We start from the raw sequence: 15,302 nt of genomic DNA, 5'->3' as shown, positions 1-15,302 counted from the left end.
GTGATTGACTGAAGTACTTTCTGCTTCACTACATTTCAGAGGGAAATACTGAGCTTGAAACAATTTTTCTGAGAGCTGCTGTTACTTTACAAACACATTTTGTTTTTTACATCAAACAAAATCAGATTTATTGTTACAGATCAAAATGCCAAACATTATATAAAATAATTAAAATGTTCTCCAGTTGGACCAGTTGGAAGATTAAATTGTTACTTACTGTAGGTATAATCACACCTATAACAGTAATGATCCAGTGATATCGTATATATGATACATAATAATTTAAATTGTGGTATTACTTCTTTTACTTAAGGATTACTTGCAAATTAACAGTTTAACTGGTTTTAATTTGACTTTAATTTTGCACATGTGATTTGTGTTGAAAAAAATTCAGAAATGTTTCTTTAAACTTGTATATATTTATTTGACAATGAATTTATTGTTTTTGGTTTTATTCATTTATTGGTTTGTATCAAAATTAGAGAGAAACTCTGATGCATATCTTACTGTGTAAATTCAAATATATGGATTTAAAAAGGATTAAAAAGCAAATTTTCACAGAACATTTAAAAAACTGGCATAAATAACCATATGTGCTTTTATGTTTTTTTAATCCTAAACGTACTCATTTTTAAATCTTGTCACTTTTCCACTGTAATTTGGCTGACAAATCTTCATTTTAAAATCCAAACCCACCTCCTCTCAGGAGCTTTGACACCAACACTAAAGGATCCATTTTTGCATCTTTGATCCTCCGAAAATAAAGAAACCAAAACTTGTGCACGACATGGAAATAAAGGGGGAGAGTGAAAAATGATACTGGAAATCTATTAACACATTAAAGCCGAGTTCCAGGTTATTACCAAACTTTTCACACCTCTGGGATCTCCAATCTCGCCCTTTTATCCAGCAGTATAATGAGATTCAAAACACTCCTGCCTTAGATTGTCTTGCAAAGTGTCCTCTTGGCTGCACACATTCAAACACATGCAAGCCAGTTTCTCTCCAGCCTGGGAAGAGTTAATGATCCTACACCTGTCCTATCAGACACCTGTTTCAGTCCTCTCAGCCAATCAGAGAGGAGAGGGAACTCTTTGCTGGAATGAAATAAATCTGGGCCCCGTTCAGAGGGAATCACAACACTTGACTCATCTGTGTGTCACCACTCACCCTCTGCTAGACTGATCACGCTCACTGACACGGAGAGAGAAGCACACACAAACCCAAGAAGTTGACATTAAAGGAAACTATTCCGGCTGACTTGGACTGGAGACATGACCAAAGAGACTGAGTAAGTTTTGTGAGGATTTCTTTTCCTATTGTGGCTTAAAATGTGCAGATTCCTTTTCCCCAAAAAATGTGCTTTTGTCCACAGTACAATACATTCTGATTTAGCCTTTGTGTAATGCAGTTAATAGTTCATGTTAGACTCTAATGTGGGGGTCAGAAACCGCTCTTTATCCTGTTTGCAATGAGACCCCCATGTGAAGATCCCTGTTTTTAAGGGTTGGTTTGCAGGAGAAATTGATATGGATAGTTTTAGCAAACACACACACACACACACACAGCTGGGTCTGTGGTTGTAGCGGGTCTGTTTCGGCTTGTGTTGTGCCTAACCTGGGGGGCCACAGAGCACAAAAGGACACCAGGAAATAAGAATCTCCTCTTGAGGTGTTAGACAGAGACAGAGGGCAATGACAGCATGTAATGCATTGAATTACATAATGGAGAAACCCTAGACACGAGCCCCCCCACCCCCAAAAACATCTGCACTCGGCTGGTTTTAGTGGGAACTGGAGAGCAGCTAATGGGTGGTGTTTAGCGCTGCGTTTGAGAGGGAGAGACAGGTGCATCTTAGAGCAGGTGTATGAGTTTTGTTTGGGTATTTTTTGATGTAGCTGAAATATCAAGCAAACAGACATAAAGTGAGGCTGTAATCTGGCATCAAAACACGAGTTAGAAAGTACGGTTTTCCATGCGCGAACACAGTGTTTGTAGTTTTCCAGGTGTGGTGTTGGAATCCAGTTAATCCCCGTGAGAAATCGCTGGATTTCTCCTTAAGCTCCAGTTCTGTTGTGGTCGTGAACACATGTGGTCTTTCTCCTCCCGTCAGCACATTTAATTAGCTGTTTATCCAGAGTAAACTGCAGCTATTTGTTCATTAGCTACTTCAGGCCAACTCCTGAGGGGGCTTATCCTGGTAGGCGGGATATTTACAATCCAATGTCACTGCGAGTCTCTCCAAACAAATCCAATCCTCAGAATCCCAGACTTCATTTCTTTTATTGACAAGTGATATGGAAAACCAGAGCTCACCTCAGTGACAGTTGTAGGTTTCTGTTTATTTTGTAAGAGAATCTTGTCATCTCTTTTGAGATCTATGGAAATATGTGAGTTTATACTGTATGTGTGTGTATGTTGGGGGGAAGTGGTGTGTGTGTGTGTGTGTGGGGGGGGGTTATTAGTGGGTGGCCCTTTGCTTTTTAAACCTTTTTGACACCACTGCTTCTGAGGGGTATTAGTCAACTCTGTGGTTTTGCAATCGAAACCCTTTATGCTCAGGGGCAAGTATGTGCGGTGCCCTGAGGTTCAGGTCCTGCTCTTAAACTCAAATATTTCAGATGCTTCAGTACTTTTTTTTTTTCTTTTGGACCACTGCATCATTCCAGAATTGGACCTTTTATTCTGTGTTTATTTTGATTTGTCTGTCTAACCCGTCACTCTCAACTCTTTCCTCCTCTCTGTAGGACTCTGGGACTGGTCTTTCAGAGCGAGAACTTCAACTATAACCGTTACACTAACCACATTATGGACTCCTGGTCCTACCTGGATAGCCCCGTCCCCGAGTCGACCCACCCCAAACCCAGACTCCACCCAGGAGATGACCTGGCAGCCATAACCATGCTTTATGAACAGTGCAAGGTAGATACTGTGGAATCAGTGGCAATGAGAAACAGAGCCCAAGATTAATTCAGAATTTCTCACACTGACCGCCTTCTTTGTTTTATTTATTTTTCCAGAACCAGAAAGAGCAGAAGCTTTCTGCCTGCAACCGCTCTGGCAACATCTGTAAACCAGAGAGGTAAGACACATCCTCCAGGTGTTCATCAAACAGTTTACAGCTGCTCTAAGATCATTCCTATGTTTTCCCTGTGAATCGGGCTGGATTCAAAATCATCATAAAAATGGCAAAAATGTTCATCATGTCTGGGAGAAGCTGCATGATTCAGAAATTGAATATTTTATTTCCATCACTGCTGCTGTGTGACAGAATAAAATGCACTACCGAGAGTTACTACAGAAAGAGAAAGGCAGGGCTTTGGGAGGTCATAAACAGGTGAGCGGGTAATCCTCAAATCAAACACAGTCAGAGGGATTATTGTTTACCTCCCCAGACCCTCCATCCATCCACCCTCTCTCCATCATCATCTCTGCCTCCATTCCTACTTCTTGTTAGGTGGGTGAGAAATGGCCATTGTTGGGGCACAGTGTTGTCCCCTCAAACATCTTAAACAGAGAAACTCAAACAGAGAGAAGAAAAAAAGGTGGATTAACAGACAAATATCAGCCACCCTGACTCAAACTGTCTGTCTGCGAGTTCACATCGCAGTAGCTGTGTGTGCTGAGGGAGCTGAGACACTTGAAGTGCTCTTGCTGACATTTATTTGCACAGGTAGTCTGCAGGCTTCTGTAGTGTTTAAGACGCACTACAGTTAGTCACTCTAAGGTTGTTTGTTTCCTTGATCTCTTTGTACCTGCATGGGCGGGGTGTTACCGAGTCATGGTGACCTCACAAAAGTTGCTTTCCTCTTGTAATTAATCAGCCCTCTTCTTCCTCTATTTCTTCTTTTCTCTCCACCCCACCAGGACCAACACGAATGACTACACTTCACTGGAGGCGTCCGCCAACGTCATGAAGATCCTCTCTGACAACATTCCCTTAAGCCATCCTCAAGAGGTTTTGGGATCCAAGCAGAACACCTCCCTGCCCATCTCTGTTCCCACCACCTCAGACACCTACGCCACCCTGACCAGCGTCGTAGCGGACACGTACGACAAGCAGGAGCTCAACATCATCTTTGACTCCCTGCTGCAGAAGTGGCCAGAGCCCGGTGCTTTCCCCGACGCCAACACTGAGGTATGTTTACTGGTGGAAAGCTGAGCCCTGCTTCCTGTCCAGCTAGTCTTCAGCTTGGCATTTCAGTCTTTAGGCCTTTTCCTCTTTTTATTAACAAATGCCCTTCTGTGGATTTCAGACTCTTCCCTACAGTGATCCCTTCCCCGAGGACCAGTCCAGCCCGGTCTACTCTGGCTCCTACACCGGCTCCCCGCCAGAGAGATTCAGGAGTGATTTCCAGTTTTCCCTCGGAGCTCCTCTGGCTTCTCCTTACAAGTCCAACGAGCTGCCCATGGTCTACCTGAACAAGGGCCAGTTCTACCCTATCACACTCCATGGAGTGGACAGCAGCGCCTGCCTCAACACCACCAAAGTCAAGGTGAGTCACGCTAGACATCATCAGGAAGGAAAGCAAGGAAATCATTCTGATGATGATAACAATGGTTCTTGTTTTTGTTTTTTGTGCTTGGTGGTTATGTAAAAAAAAAATTATATCCATCCTTCCCTTCAGGCTTTTTTCATTGGCTCATGAATACATAAATTCTTTGCGTGCCATCGAGCCAACCCTTCCCAAATATCTGTCCCTCCCTTGGAGCCAGCTTAGAAAGGACTGACTAATTCCCTGCTGACACTCGGCACACTGGGCTGTTACCATTAAAGTGACAGCGACCTGCCCTGTATAATTATTCCTACAGTGGTGTAATGAGGGCAGAGTGCAGCGAGGCTCTGCTCACCACCGTTTGTCTGATCTGACACAAGTGGAAAAAGTAGTAGTGAAAAAGGAGGGGGAGGTGTAGTGTGGCTTTAAAACATAAGTGACAACCCTTTCCTTTGTCAAGCACATCGGAGGATAAGAATATACACAAACACACACCCGCTCACTGCAAATAAGTGATGACAATGTGAGGAGAAAGGGGGGATTTGGAGTGACAAATGAAATGCTTTTAAAGGAGAGTTCTTGGAAATGGAGGCTGGTGAAAGAATCACACTGGGCCTCACAAACGTACCTAATTCTCTGCTTTTCTGTCACCTTTCTTTCTCCACTTCAGACAGTAGTGATGGCTGTGTTTGAGAATGACAAGAGCCCAGAAATGCAGCTCCGCTTTTGGAATCACTGGCATGCGCGTCAGCCAACCGCCAAGCAGAGGGTCATTGACATCGGTATGCTCTTCACACTCAAACAAACACATGCACAGCCGCCGTGCACCTGTGCACGGGCAGGTGCACCAAGGGCATGAAAGTGGAAGAATTTCATCAAGAAAAAAAGATTAAAAATTTATTTTTCTGTTATAGCTGACTACAAAGAAGTATTCAGTGGCATTAGCGACATAGAGGAGGTGGCATTCAACGCTCTCTCCTTCGTCTGGAACCCCAATGAAGAGGCCAAGGTAAAAACATATGAAACAAAAATGTGTTGATATTTTTATATAATGTGGTTCTGTGAGGCTGGAAGGCAGAGCAGGTGGAAGGTTTATAAGAAAGGAGAGGAAAGGTAGAAAAGGGAGGTGGAGAGAGAAGGAGTGGCTGAGGAGGGAGGGGAGGAATCCCAGAAATGTGTTTGGCCCCGAGGCTCCTGTCACCACAGCGGGCGAGAGCCGCGACGGCTCATTCGATCTGCTCTGTGGCCCAAAGGCGTCGAGGTGGGGCCACCAAACCTGCTGCAGGTGGAGAGAAGCAGGAAGGAGCGAGGTTTTCGGCAGAAAGTGTGAGGATAGAGAGGCCTGAGACACACGCAGAGGGAGCAGCAGGTGTTAAAACAACAAGCTATCATTATCCACTTCTAAAACAAATCACTCTGAAACATGCAAACATGTTGTGAACGGCCCCAGCTTCTTCCTGTGTTTTCACTGTCATCATGTCTATGGGGAATCAACTGTGCAAACACATGATGCCGGCACTTAAAATCCCCACTCCTGTTCCTCCACAGGTGTACATTGGCATCAACTCCCTGAGCACAGACTTCTCCTCTCAGAAGGGGGTGAAAGGCCTGCCTCTGAACATCCAGATCGACACTTACGACTTCAGCTCAGGAGCCAACCAGCTCATTCACAGAGCTGCGTGCCAGGTCAAGATTTTCTGTGATAAGGTAAATCACTTGTGTTGCCTAATTTTCTTTCACGCACACACACACACACACACACACACACACACACACACACACACACACACACACACAAAAATGGCGTTTGTTGAGTCACAGTCAAAAATTGAACCTGTGTGATTGTCCTCAGGGTGCAGAGAGGAAGATGCGCGATGAGGAGAGGAAGAGAAGCAAAAGGAGGGGAAAGAACGATGCTAACAGTGAGTCCTGCAAACACACAGCGTTACTTTAAAGATTCATCCTCTGTTATGCATTACAGCAAGCAGCCCTCAGGGAGCGTATTATAACACTGTGGACCTTCCTGCTTTTGTCTCCAGCCAACAAGTCTTTAGTGAGCAGCTCCATGGGCAGTGACTGCACCTTCTTCCAAACCCTGGAGGACCACGTCACCCAGCCAGTTCTCTTCATTCCAGAAACGCACATCTCTTCCTTACAGCGCATGGTAGGCCCCCCCTCCTTTAATTATATTATTATTCCTGTTGAGTCTCCTTGCCTCCTGTGTTGAGTGAGTCATGTTCCCGACCCCTCAATCCCTGCAGGCGTGAGAGAGGCAGGGAAAAAAAAAAAAACTGTGGGAAAGTATGTAGTGGGAAAAGTGGGCTGGGAAGGGGAGGATATAGTGTCAGCCAGAGTGAGGCGAAACATCAGATGAGCTAATTGGAGTCGAAACCAGGCACATGTACAAGCCGCTACAGCTACTGACACTGAGATTAAGCTATGGGGGCTCACGCGTAAACACACACACCTGCTGCAACAGCACACAGACACCTGACATACTGTATTTCACCACCCTCATGCTCTCTTTTACTCTCACACACACACAAAAACAGTGAGGCGAGAGTGCTGTTCAGACAGGCCAGTTTTCCCACACCATGCAGCCTAGATACAATATGAGTGTGTGTGTGTGTGTGTGTGTGGAGAAGAAAAATCCCCCAACTTCCCGGATTTACAGTGAGGTCAAGCTGAAGGGAAAAAAATCTAAGCACTTCCAAAATGGCTTAATAAAGCAATCTCACACAGTCTGTTGTGACTGGCCAAGGCAGAAAACGTCTGCGATTGGCCAGTATGATAAAGCGTGGGACGGCTCTATCGCTGTCTCTCCATCAGTGTCCACGCTTACGTGGTTCTGTTAAAGGTTATGGGAAACGCAGCCTCAAAGTAATGATAAAATTCCTTTTTGAAGGCATTGCGCAGACAGACAATGGTGGGAAGGGGGACATTAAGCAATGCTTTTTATCAGTTGAGTGGTGTCTAATCAGATCTCTCTCTTTCTCCAGGCCCCTCCCTTGGACGAGATCGACAGGTAAGCACAGATAATGAACACATTAACAGCCATCGCAGCTGCTTATTTCCCAATAGAAAACACAAAGTGGTTCGTGTTAGTCTAATGTGAGCGTCTGCTCTGTTTGCCCAGGAGTTCTCTGAAGAGGCTCTATCAGGAGCGAGAGCAGAGCAGCTCTCCACCCAGCAAGCAAGCCCGCAGAGAGGACCCACAGAGAGGTACACAGGAAAATCTAGTATTAAAAAAAACACGCAAAGATCAACAGTGAGTCAATCAGCCTTTCTCGTCATTAACTCTAAATGTTTTGCTTCTTCTCTCGCCTCCCAATAGTTCTGCTTTATGTGAGGACAGGCGCTGAGGAGGTGTTTGATGCGCTCATGCTTAACACGCCAACGCTGTCAGGCCTACGAGAAGCTGTAAGTAACACGCTGGTAAACACTCTGTTGTCGCCCTCCCAACAAACGCGCATACTCGCGCATCCACGCTCGCATAGCATTGGCTTTAGTGTATCTCTCAAGCGTATCGCCTTTCTTTCAGCTGGAGCTCATGCTAACTGTCATCTCATATTCTTTTCCTCAGGTTTCAGAAAAGTACGGTATGCAAAAAGACACCATTGGGAAAATCTACAAAAAATGCAAGAGAGGGTGAGTGTCTCATTGTTTCTTCTGTGGGCCTAATGCTTTGCCATTATACAACCGGCTTAACACACAAGTTGGATTGAAGGAGTTCCTCTGACACAGAAGATGTGCATAAATTCAGGGCTTAGTTTGTGGTTTTAATCTCATCCTCGTTTTAAAGAAGCTCATGTTGACAGACTGGGTAGGTAGGTTTTTTTGGCTTGGCCTGCTGGAATGTGTTAATAGGCAGCTCCTTCAAAAGAAAGACAGGTGACTGAAGGAGGATGAAAAGATTTCAAAAGTCCTGCAGATGCGTCATGTTTTCATAACCTCGTCGAAACATCAGGAAGTTTTTTTCGGTAGTGGAAAAAGTTGGTTTGATAACGTGGAGGGAGTCGTCGAGTTTGGGTTCGTGTGTCACATGTCACAAAGCTCCAGTGCGAGTACTTCCTTCTGTAAACATTAATGGGGAAAAAGGTGGTAATGAAAAGTTGACCTCCTCTCTTGATGACTCACAAAGATCCACTTGTAAAGCAGTTATCATCACAGCTACACGCTCACACAGTCATTATCTAAATTTGAGTCACCTCCTGTAAAATAACAGAGATCGGAGGGCAGATGTTAATCAGGCCTCCGGACAGAGACTGAAACACCTTTTAGGTGATTTTCCTGCTGCTTGCTGGCAGCCGTCACTTCAGGGGGAGCAGCTAAGCTAACAGGTTGGGTTACATTCTCCCCGCAGTTCCCTCCCTCCTCTTTAGCTCTTGTCTTCAATCAGCCCTGTCCCTGCAGGCAGAATGCCTGAGCGTGGTGGTTAGTTTAGTCATTAAAGACTTAAAGGTTAGTGTTAGTGTCGGGGAGGAGGAGGACAGTGACCTGATTTACTACCCCTACTGATGCAAGAGATTTACTGCCACTGTTTTTGTGCCGAGAAGCTTCCGCCAAACACATGACACTTTGTGTTTTAATCCAAACGGGAACCTGGTGACCTGACCTGCTCCTTATGGCACACGTGATTTATAAGAAGACGCGTTTTAGAGCCACTTTTCATGTCCTAGTTTTGAAGATGGTTTTTTTTTTGTATTATTAAAAATAAACTTTGATTAACCTACTTTTCCTGCACCGCTGATAGATTGTTTCCTAACCTTTGTGCTTTCGCTTGTCTCTTCTTCAGGATTTTCGTCAACATGGACGACAACATCATTGAACACTACACCAACCAGTCGGCCTTCCTCATTGAGATGTCAGAAGTCACCGCCGGTCAGTTCCAGGTCACTCTTATTGAAGTATGAACACCACCCAAACAGCCACCTGCGCCACTGAAGGATGTAAGACATGACAGCTGCCATTTTGAACCATCTCTAAAAGCACTGCCCAAACACTGACGACATAAGCTGTGGACTACCAAAACCAGTAGGAGAACCGAGCTAAAGAGACATCTCCAGTTTTTCCAAACCTCAGTTGAAAAGTCAAACCGTTTCTCATTTTTTGTAAATACCACTCGCCCCTGTTCTTATGATTTTGTTATTTGAATTTAATATTGTAACGTAAGAGCAATTATAATGAACAGCCTGTACATACTGTAAATAGATTTTAATATGACAGTGTTTTATGAACTCGCCATGTGCATGTCGTGACCCCTTTTCCACGAAATTGCTGTGTATTTCAATATTTTCTCTATTTTTACAGAGCTCTGTGCATGATGTGTGTACAGTTCATTTTCAGCATTTTCAGAGGTTGCAATTCTTGCTGCTTTCAATGTATTCGTCATTTCTTCTACAAGACCCAATGGTGCGTTTACCCACCCACAGCCTACTCATATTGTTTTTCACCGCCATAAGTATCTTGCTGTAGGTCCCTGTTAGTTTCACGACTAAAAAGGCCCGCCGCTTGGTTAGATTCATAACCAAAAAGTTAGACATTTCCACCCATAAAACCACACAAGAGTTAGTATTGGCCGTCATTTAGCCTGAAGCTGTGGACATTTCCTGACTGTATGGTGTAACCACAGAGTTTTCCTGGAAACCCTGAGGCCTGCCAGAGGACTTTCATAGTATGTGTGTGTACGTGTGTGTGCAAAAAAGTCGGAGGATTCTTTTCCCTTTATATAAGTTACGCATCATTTCAAAACAAACATGTATCCCTGTAATATTTCATGATATTACCATGGCAATTCTGGTTGTATTAGCATATCTTGCCTCTTTTGTAAGAAAATAAAGAAAACGCATAATAGGTTTTGTCTCTATTTGTTGTTATTGCGCACACCAACGCAAAGGTGAGCCATTCACAGCTCTGCCAGGATCAATCATCGCTGGGACAAACAAAAGATAAGGATGAGAGATGCTTCCCGTGTGTGCGTCTGCGTGTTTGTGTGTGTGTGTGACGTGCATGTTTGAAATGTGTAGCAAACAATCAGCTCTCCCTTCAGATCAAAGAAAAGCATGAATCCCATCTGCATGAGAGAGGCTGCTCTTATTTTCTCCATGTATGCCTTAGTGTGTTTTAGGAGGAAGGAGGGGGGGTTATATGCAGATGAACACACAAACAACAACAAACCACACTTTGATTTCCTAGCAGCTCCGTGCCCTCCAAAATAGGGAGCACACACATCTTGGCATATAGGAAAGCTCGCTGCCTTTCCCTATTTGGTGACACTGACAGAGAAAAGCAGGGAGGCACTCTGTCCTCGACATAACACAGATCTGCTTCAGTCAAAGACAGAGGCGCACACACAGAGGAGGCAGCAAGGCAAGCAGGCAAAAAATAAGCGACAGACACAAGGGCAAACAGAGACAGAGGCAGGTGAGGAGGCTGCTGGAGCAAGGAGGAGAAGAGGGAGTAATGGAGAGCTGGTTGCACCATCTGCTGCCAGAGAGGGAAACATGTTGTCGCCATTCAGGCGAGAGCAGGGAGGCAGCCCGCGATCTGCAGTGAGATACACACAGCCCCTCCTGAATGGTAAGTGACTGCATGGACTGTGTCTGTGCTGCATGTGTGTGTGTGTGTGTGTGTGTGTGTGTGTGTGTGTGTGTGTGTGTGTTTACATTCGCTCGACATGTGCCCGTGTGTGAGAGGAAGTGTGTGGGGTATTAATAACACCCAGTATGTTCATCATTTACGATTCATGACCAGCCTCTGCAGGTGTTTGCATACTTCAAAACAAATCAAGCAGCTGGTGATCACTGCGTTTAAATCATTGCAGTGGCAGGAAGTAATGCTCGGCAGGCGCACCCTTTGATATGATTGCTGGTCGGAGGTAACATGTGACACCTGTGTGCAAAAACAAGCCAAAATGAATCGCATTTTGAATGAGGGGAGACTTTATGTTGCAGCTGACTGCAGAGAAGACTCTGTTTCCCATCATGTCAACAAAGTCAAAGCATTCTGGTAGCAGAGCAGGAAACACATGGCGTATAATTTCAGACACAGGTGACACTTGACGACAGGTATGTGTTTATGAAAATACGCCCGCGTGGATCTATTCAGCATCCAGGCGTGGATTCTCGAGGCAAATTTCCATTTAATCTTTTCTATTCTAGTCTGGTCGGGTGATTCTGTGCGTGTATGTTCAGCGTATTATTGTCCGTTCTGAGAGTGACATCTGCTTACTTGTGTTTGATCCTTTCAAAATGAGATTTCCCCCGTTAAAGAATAAATAACAAGAAAATGAAGGTGATTGGTCCGTCCGCTCAAGCTAAATGTCATCAACCCTCGCGTGACATTTCCAGAGGTGACATATCTTTTCATTAATTAGGCAACATTTCCCGCTTCATACCTCATCCAGCTGACAAAATAGATCCTTAGATTATTATTATTATTATTATTATTATTATTATTATTATTATTATTATTATTATTATAAAGTCCAAAAAGGACGATAGTTCCTTTTATCCAGTTTCCAGTTTTGGTGGCCATATTAAGCGCAGGGATTGTGCCAATGCAGTTTATCTGATGTCCAACACGGATTTTTTTTTTTCTTGCTACAAATAAGTCAATTTTACTGTGTCATTGCAACTTATATTGTGAGCCAATATAAGACAACAAATGGTCATTTTTAAATGTCTTTACTTAAAGATTTTATGAAAGTTCAGACTTTGTCTCGTATTTCGTCATCAAATTGGGTTTTTCGTATTAAGCATGAAGTTGGGGGGGAAAAAAATAGGATTTTTGTGAAGGCAAGTGAGGAAAATGAAGCCAAAGGTGCGATTCCACATTAAGTCGTCGCATCACCTCTGATGTGCGTGCGTGTTTATTTGTCCTCTTGTGTTGTTGCTGCTTGTGTTTGTGTGTAGTTTGTCTCCGTGAGTCACACACACACACAAACACACACACACACACACACACACACACACACACACACACCTTCAGGTTGTCTTGTCTCCGTCCCAGAGGGCATTCCTGCTGTCTCCTCCGGGCTGAGACGCTGTAGATGGACTCGCTCTGCATTCAGACGCCGGCCTGACATAATTACTAACCCGAGTGAATTCTTCCAAGGTCACAGCTGGCCATCAATCGTCAGGAAAAAACAGCAGCCAAAACAACACACACCCACACCCACACACACACACGCACAAGCACACATGCACAGCTGAATGCCAACATTTGTGTATTCAAGGCAGTCAGGTCTTGTATAGAGAAGAGTCTAACTACGTGTTGTGATAAATGGAGCCGCACACACACACACTCACTGTCACGCGGAGACTGGCCAACTTATGGTATCCTAGCAACAGAAACAGGCATCGACCGATCAGCCTTTCCCTGTCCAGCAGCTGGAGCAGTGAAGCCAGACCTCCTCCTGCTCTCTCCAGCTGCTGGAGCGCTCGTCTGCCGCTCCATATCACACCTCTGTTGTTCCTTGTTCTCTGTCAGCGTCTCTCTCTCTCCATCGCTTCCACCTCCACTGAGCTCCTGCTCTCGATCTGAATCTCTCTCTTTCACTCAGACGGTTAGGATGAAGAGTCTGCCGCGAAAAGAGGGGACAGCTTCTGTGACGAGGTGAGGGATGAACTTCTGAGACATTTGCGAAATGTGAGTGGATTTTCTTCTATGTGAATCGTCCTTCTCTTGTTGTCTTGTCCTTTCAGTATAGATGAGCGCTGCTCTGAGGGGTCCCACCACAGAGACATATGATAATAACAAGCATCTCTGTCTGGAGCAGCAGCAGCAGCAGCAGCAGCAGCCACTGTCTTCCTTCTTTTGGAAAAGACTCACCTTGAGGACAGCTACCAAGCAGCTGGTATGTTTCATCTTTGCAGAAAACAAATTGCATGTCGTGAGAGCTGAGAAAGAATCAGGTTTGTGCCGCTTACAATGCACACTCCCGCCTCCATGGTGATGGGGATTGTCTTTGCCCCTTTGGGATTGGTCCTTGTCTTCACTGCCGCCATCACCCCTCAGTGGAGAGAGGGACGGGCACGTCTGGGCATGGCGGGACCGGGGTCGCTTCTTCGGTCAGGGGCGAAAGGTCAGGGGACGGGGGTCAGGTCCGGGTCGGTGGAGGCGCTGCTCCTCCTGCGCTCTGATGGACTCTGGGAGAGCTGCCTGCAGGTGGAGCACTCAGAGCTGAAGCAGTGCTGGCCTGTGGCAGGTCCATACCAGAGAGACCCGAGGGTTCGCCTCGCACAAGGTTTGGTCCTGACTTCATTGTTCCTGTGTGGCACCGGCATTGTCCTGGCATGTATCGGGGTCCGGTGTTGGACAGACATACCTCTGAGGGGTGTCGCAGCTACAGGTGGACTCCTGGTGGTGATGTCCGGGCTGCTGAGCCTGACCGCACTCGCAGTGTACACCCACAACCTTGGCAGACTGGGGGTGGTAGATCCAATTCAAGGGATCAACAACCCCAGGTTCCCACACCTCAGCCTGCATCCAGCCGGCTCGCTCTACTTTGGATGGCTAGGCTCGTGTTTACAGGTGCTGGGAGGCAGCGCTCTGCTGTTCAGCTTCAAACGACCACGATGCCCCACCTGCCCGTCCTGCCCAGAGCTACCTGCCTGCCCCGCCTGTAGCTCATGTCCGGAGATCACCAACAAACCAGACACAGATGTGTATGAAGTCAGCTGTTAGAGCATTCAGTGAAGGTGAACATATCTGGACATGTGGCCACTTCCAACTCATCAGCGAATAAATCTGCCAACAAATGAAATTAATCAACTCCTGATTCCTACCTGATAAATAGACTCTAATGTCAGGTATGGACATGATGGATTTACACAGAACTTTGGGGTGTAGAATACAAGGTGATGAATCATAGCGTATAAAGATTGTTACAGATTCACTGAGATCATCGTGGTCGAAACGTTCCCGCTGCCTTTAACTGTGACATGTAGTGAAACATGACTGAAGTGTCTCTTTGTGCTGCCTTTCACAGTGTAGTCATGCCTTTGTACTGTTAGCAAGAAACATTTTTCTGTGTCCGAACAAAACTGTGAAATGTAAAATAGTTGTGATAAATTTCAGGAGTGGACTAGCAGTTGTTTAAATGCCACTGGTCAAGCTCGTTTTAGCACGTAAAATTTCACCTGTACTTTCTAGTTTATGTTACTTGTTCATTAAAATCTTGTTTTAATTTCCAATCTGCTGTTAATATCTTCTTGATTCAGTCACTGCAGGCTATGAATCTGCCAGTTTCTTTGCTTGTCAGGTTAAATCTTCCTGTGATACCTTCACTGAGGAGCCTTCGCCTAATGAATGTGATATTTCTGACTTGATAGCACGAACAGTGAGAACAAAACAAGTGTTTGAGGAGGTGGATGTACATCTGGGTGTTGTTTGTTCTTTGTAAATGATTTGTTGGTGTTAACTTGTTATAGTGTGTTCATACTTGGCACCGCATTCTGCATTGAATAAAACATTTCAACAATATCGGACTGTGTGCGTATTTTTGTCATTGAAGCAATTTTAAAAAAGACCTCACTGAACAGAAATCAAAGAGAATGATGTGACACTGTATAGAATTAATTCTCTACAGAATAAAGGTAGGAAAATCATATTGCTCTTGCACAATCCTTATACATGTAGAGGTTATTCATACAGCTTGTCCAAGTGCTGCACAGTTATTTAAACCTATGGTCTCCACACAAAGCAGAGGGATCATCACAGCCGATGCACAGCAGACAGGGTCACTGCAGCTAAACCCTGGTGAATTAGCAGAAAGAGCCCAGTTGTGTGAACAGATCACGATCT

General features: G+C 45.0%; 2 protein-coding genes across 5 annotated transcripts; both read left to right on the top strand.

Annotated features, from left to right (window-relative positions):
• The first annotated feature begins 1,153 nt into the window (after positions 1-1,153).
• Positions 1,154-10,337, top strand: grhl3 (grainyhead-like transcription factor 3). The gene is made up of 15 exons (XM_076748851.1): positions 1,154-1,291; positions 2,748-2,922; positions 3,021-3,082; positions 3,868-4,138; positions 4,257-4,496; positions 5,167-5,278; positions 5,411-5,505; positions 6,045-6,203; positions 6,349-6,418; positions 6,536-6,660; positions 7,496-7,521; positions 7,633-7,718; positions 7,831-7,916; positions 8,080-8,144; positions 9,292-10,337. Exons 1-15 carry the CDS (start codon positions 1,275-1,277, stop codon positions 9,407-9,409), a joined length of 1,707 nt encoding a protein of 568 aa, XP_076604966.1. The 5' UTR covers positions 1,154-1,274; the 3' UTR covers positions 9,410-10,337.
• A 321-nt stretch (positions 10,338-10,658) lies between these two features.
• Positions 10,659-14,974, top strand: cldn23l (claudin 23-like). 4 transcript variants are annotated; one of them, XM_076747886.1, is made up of 4 exons: positions 10,659-11,075; positions 13,060-13,112; positions 13,207-13,353; positions 13,515-14,974. In XM_076747886.1, the coding sequence occupies exons 3-4, from the start codon at positions 13,207-13,209 to the stop codon at positions 14,181-14,183; spliced, it is 816 nt and encodes a 271-aa protein (XP_076604001.1). In that variant the 5' UTR covers positions 10,659-11,075; positions 13,060-13,112; the 3' UTR covers positions 14,184-14,974. The 4 variants fall into 4 exon arrangements, with proteins under 4 accessions (XP_076604001.1, XP_076604000.1, XP_076604002.1 ...); XM_076747885.1 differs by having other exon boundaries at positions 10,660-11,075; positions 13,202-13,353; XM_076747887.1 differs by lacking the exon at positions 10,659-11,075 and having other exon boundaries at positions 11,132-13,112.
• Positions 14,975-15,302: the final 328 nt, after the last annotated feature.

This window comes from Chaetodon auriga, chromosome 14 (assembly GCF_051107435.1).
Source record: "Chaetodon auriga isolate fChaAug3 chromosome 14, fChaAug3.hap1, whole genome shotgun sequence".
In the NCBI taxonomy this organism is placed as follows: domain Eukaryota; kingdom Metazoa; phylum Chordata; class Actinopteri; order Chaetodontiformes; family Chaetodontidae; genus Chaetodon; species Chaetodon auriga.
Note: the sequence above shows the minus strand (reverse complement) of the source record. Positions and strands in the feature narration are given on the sequence as shown.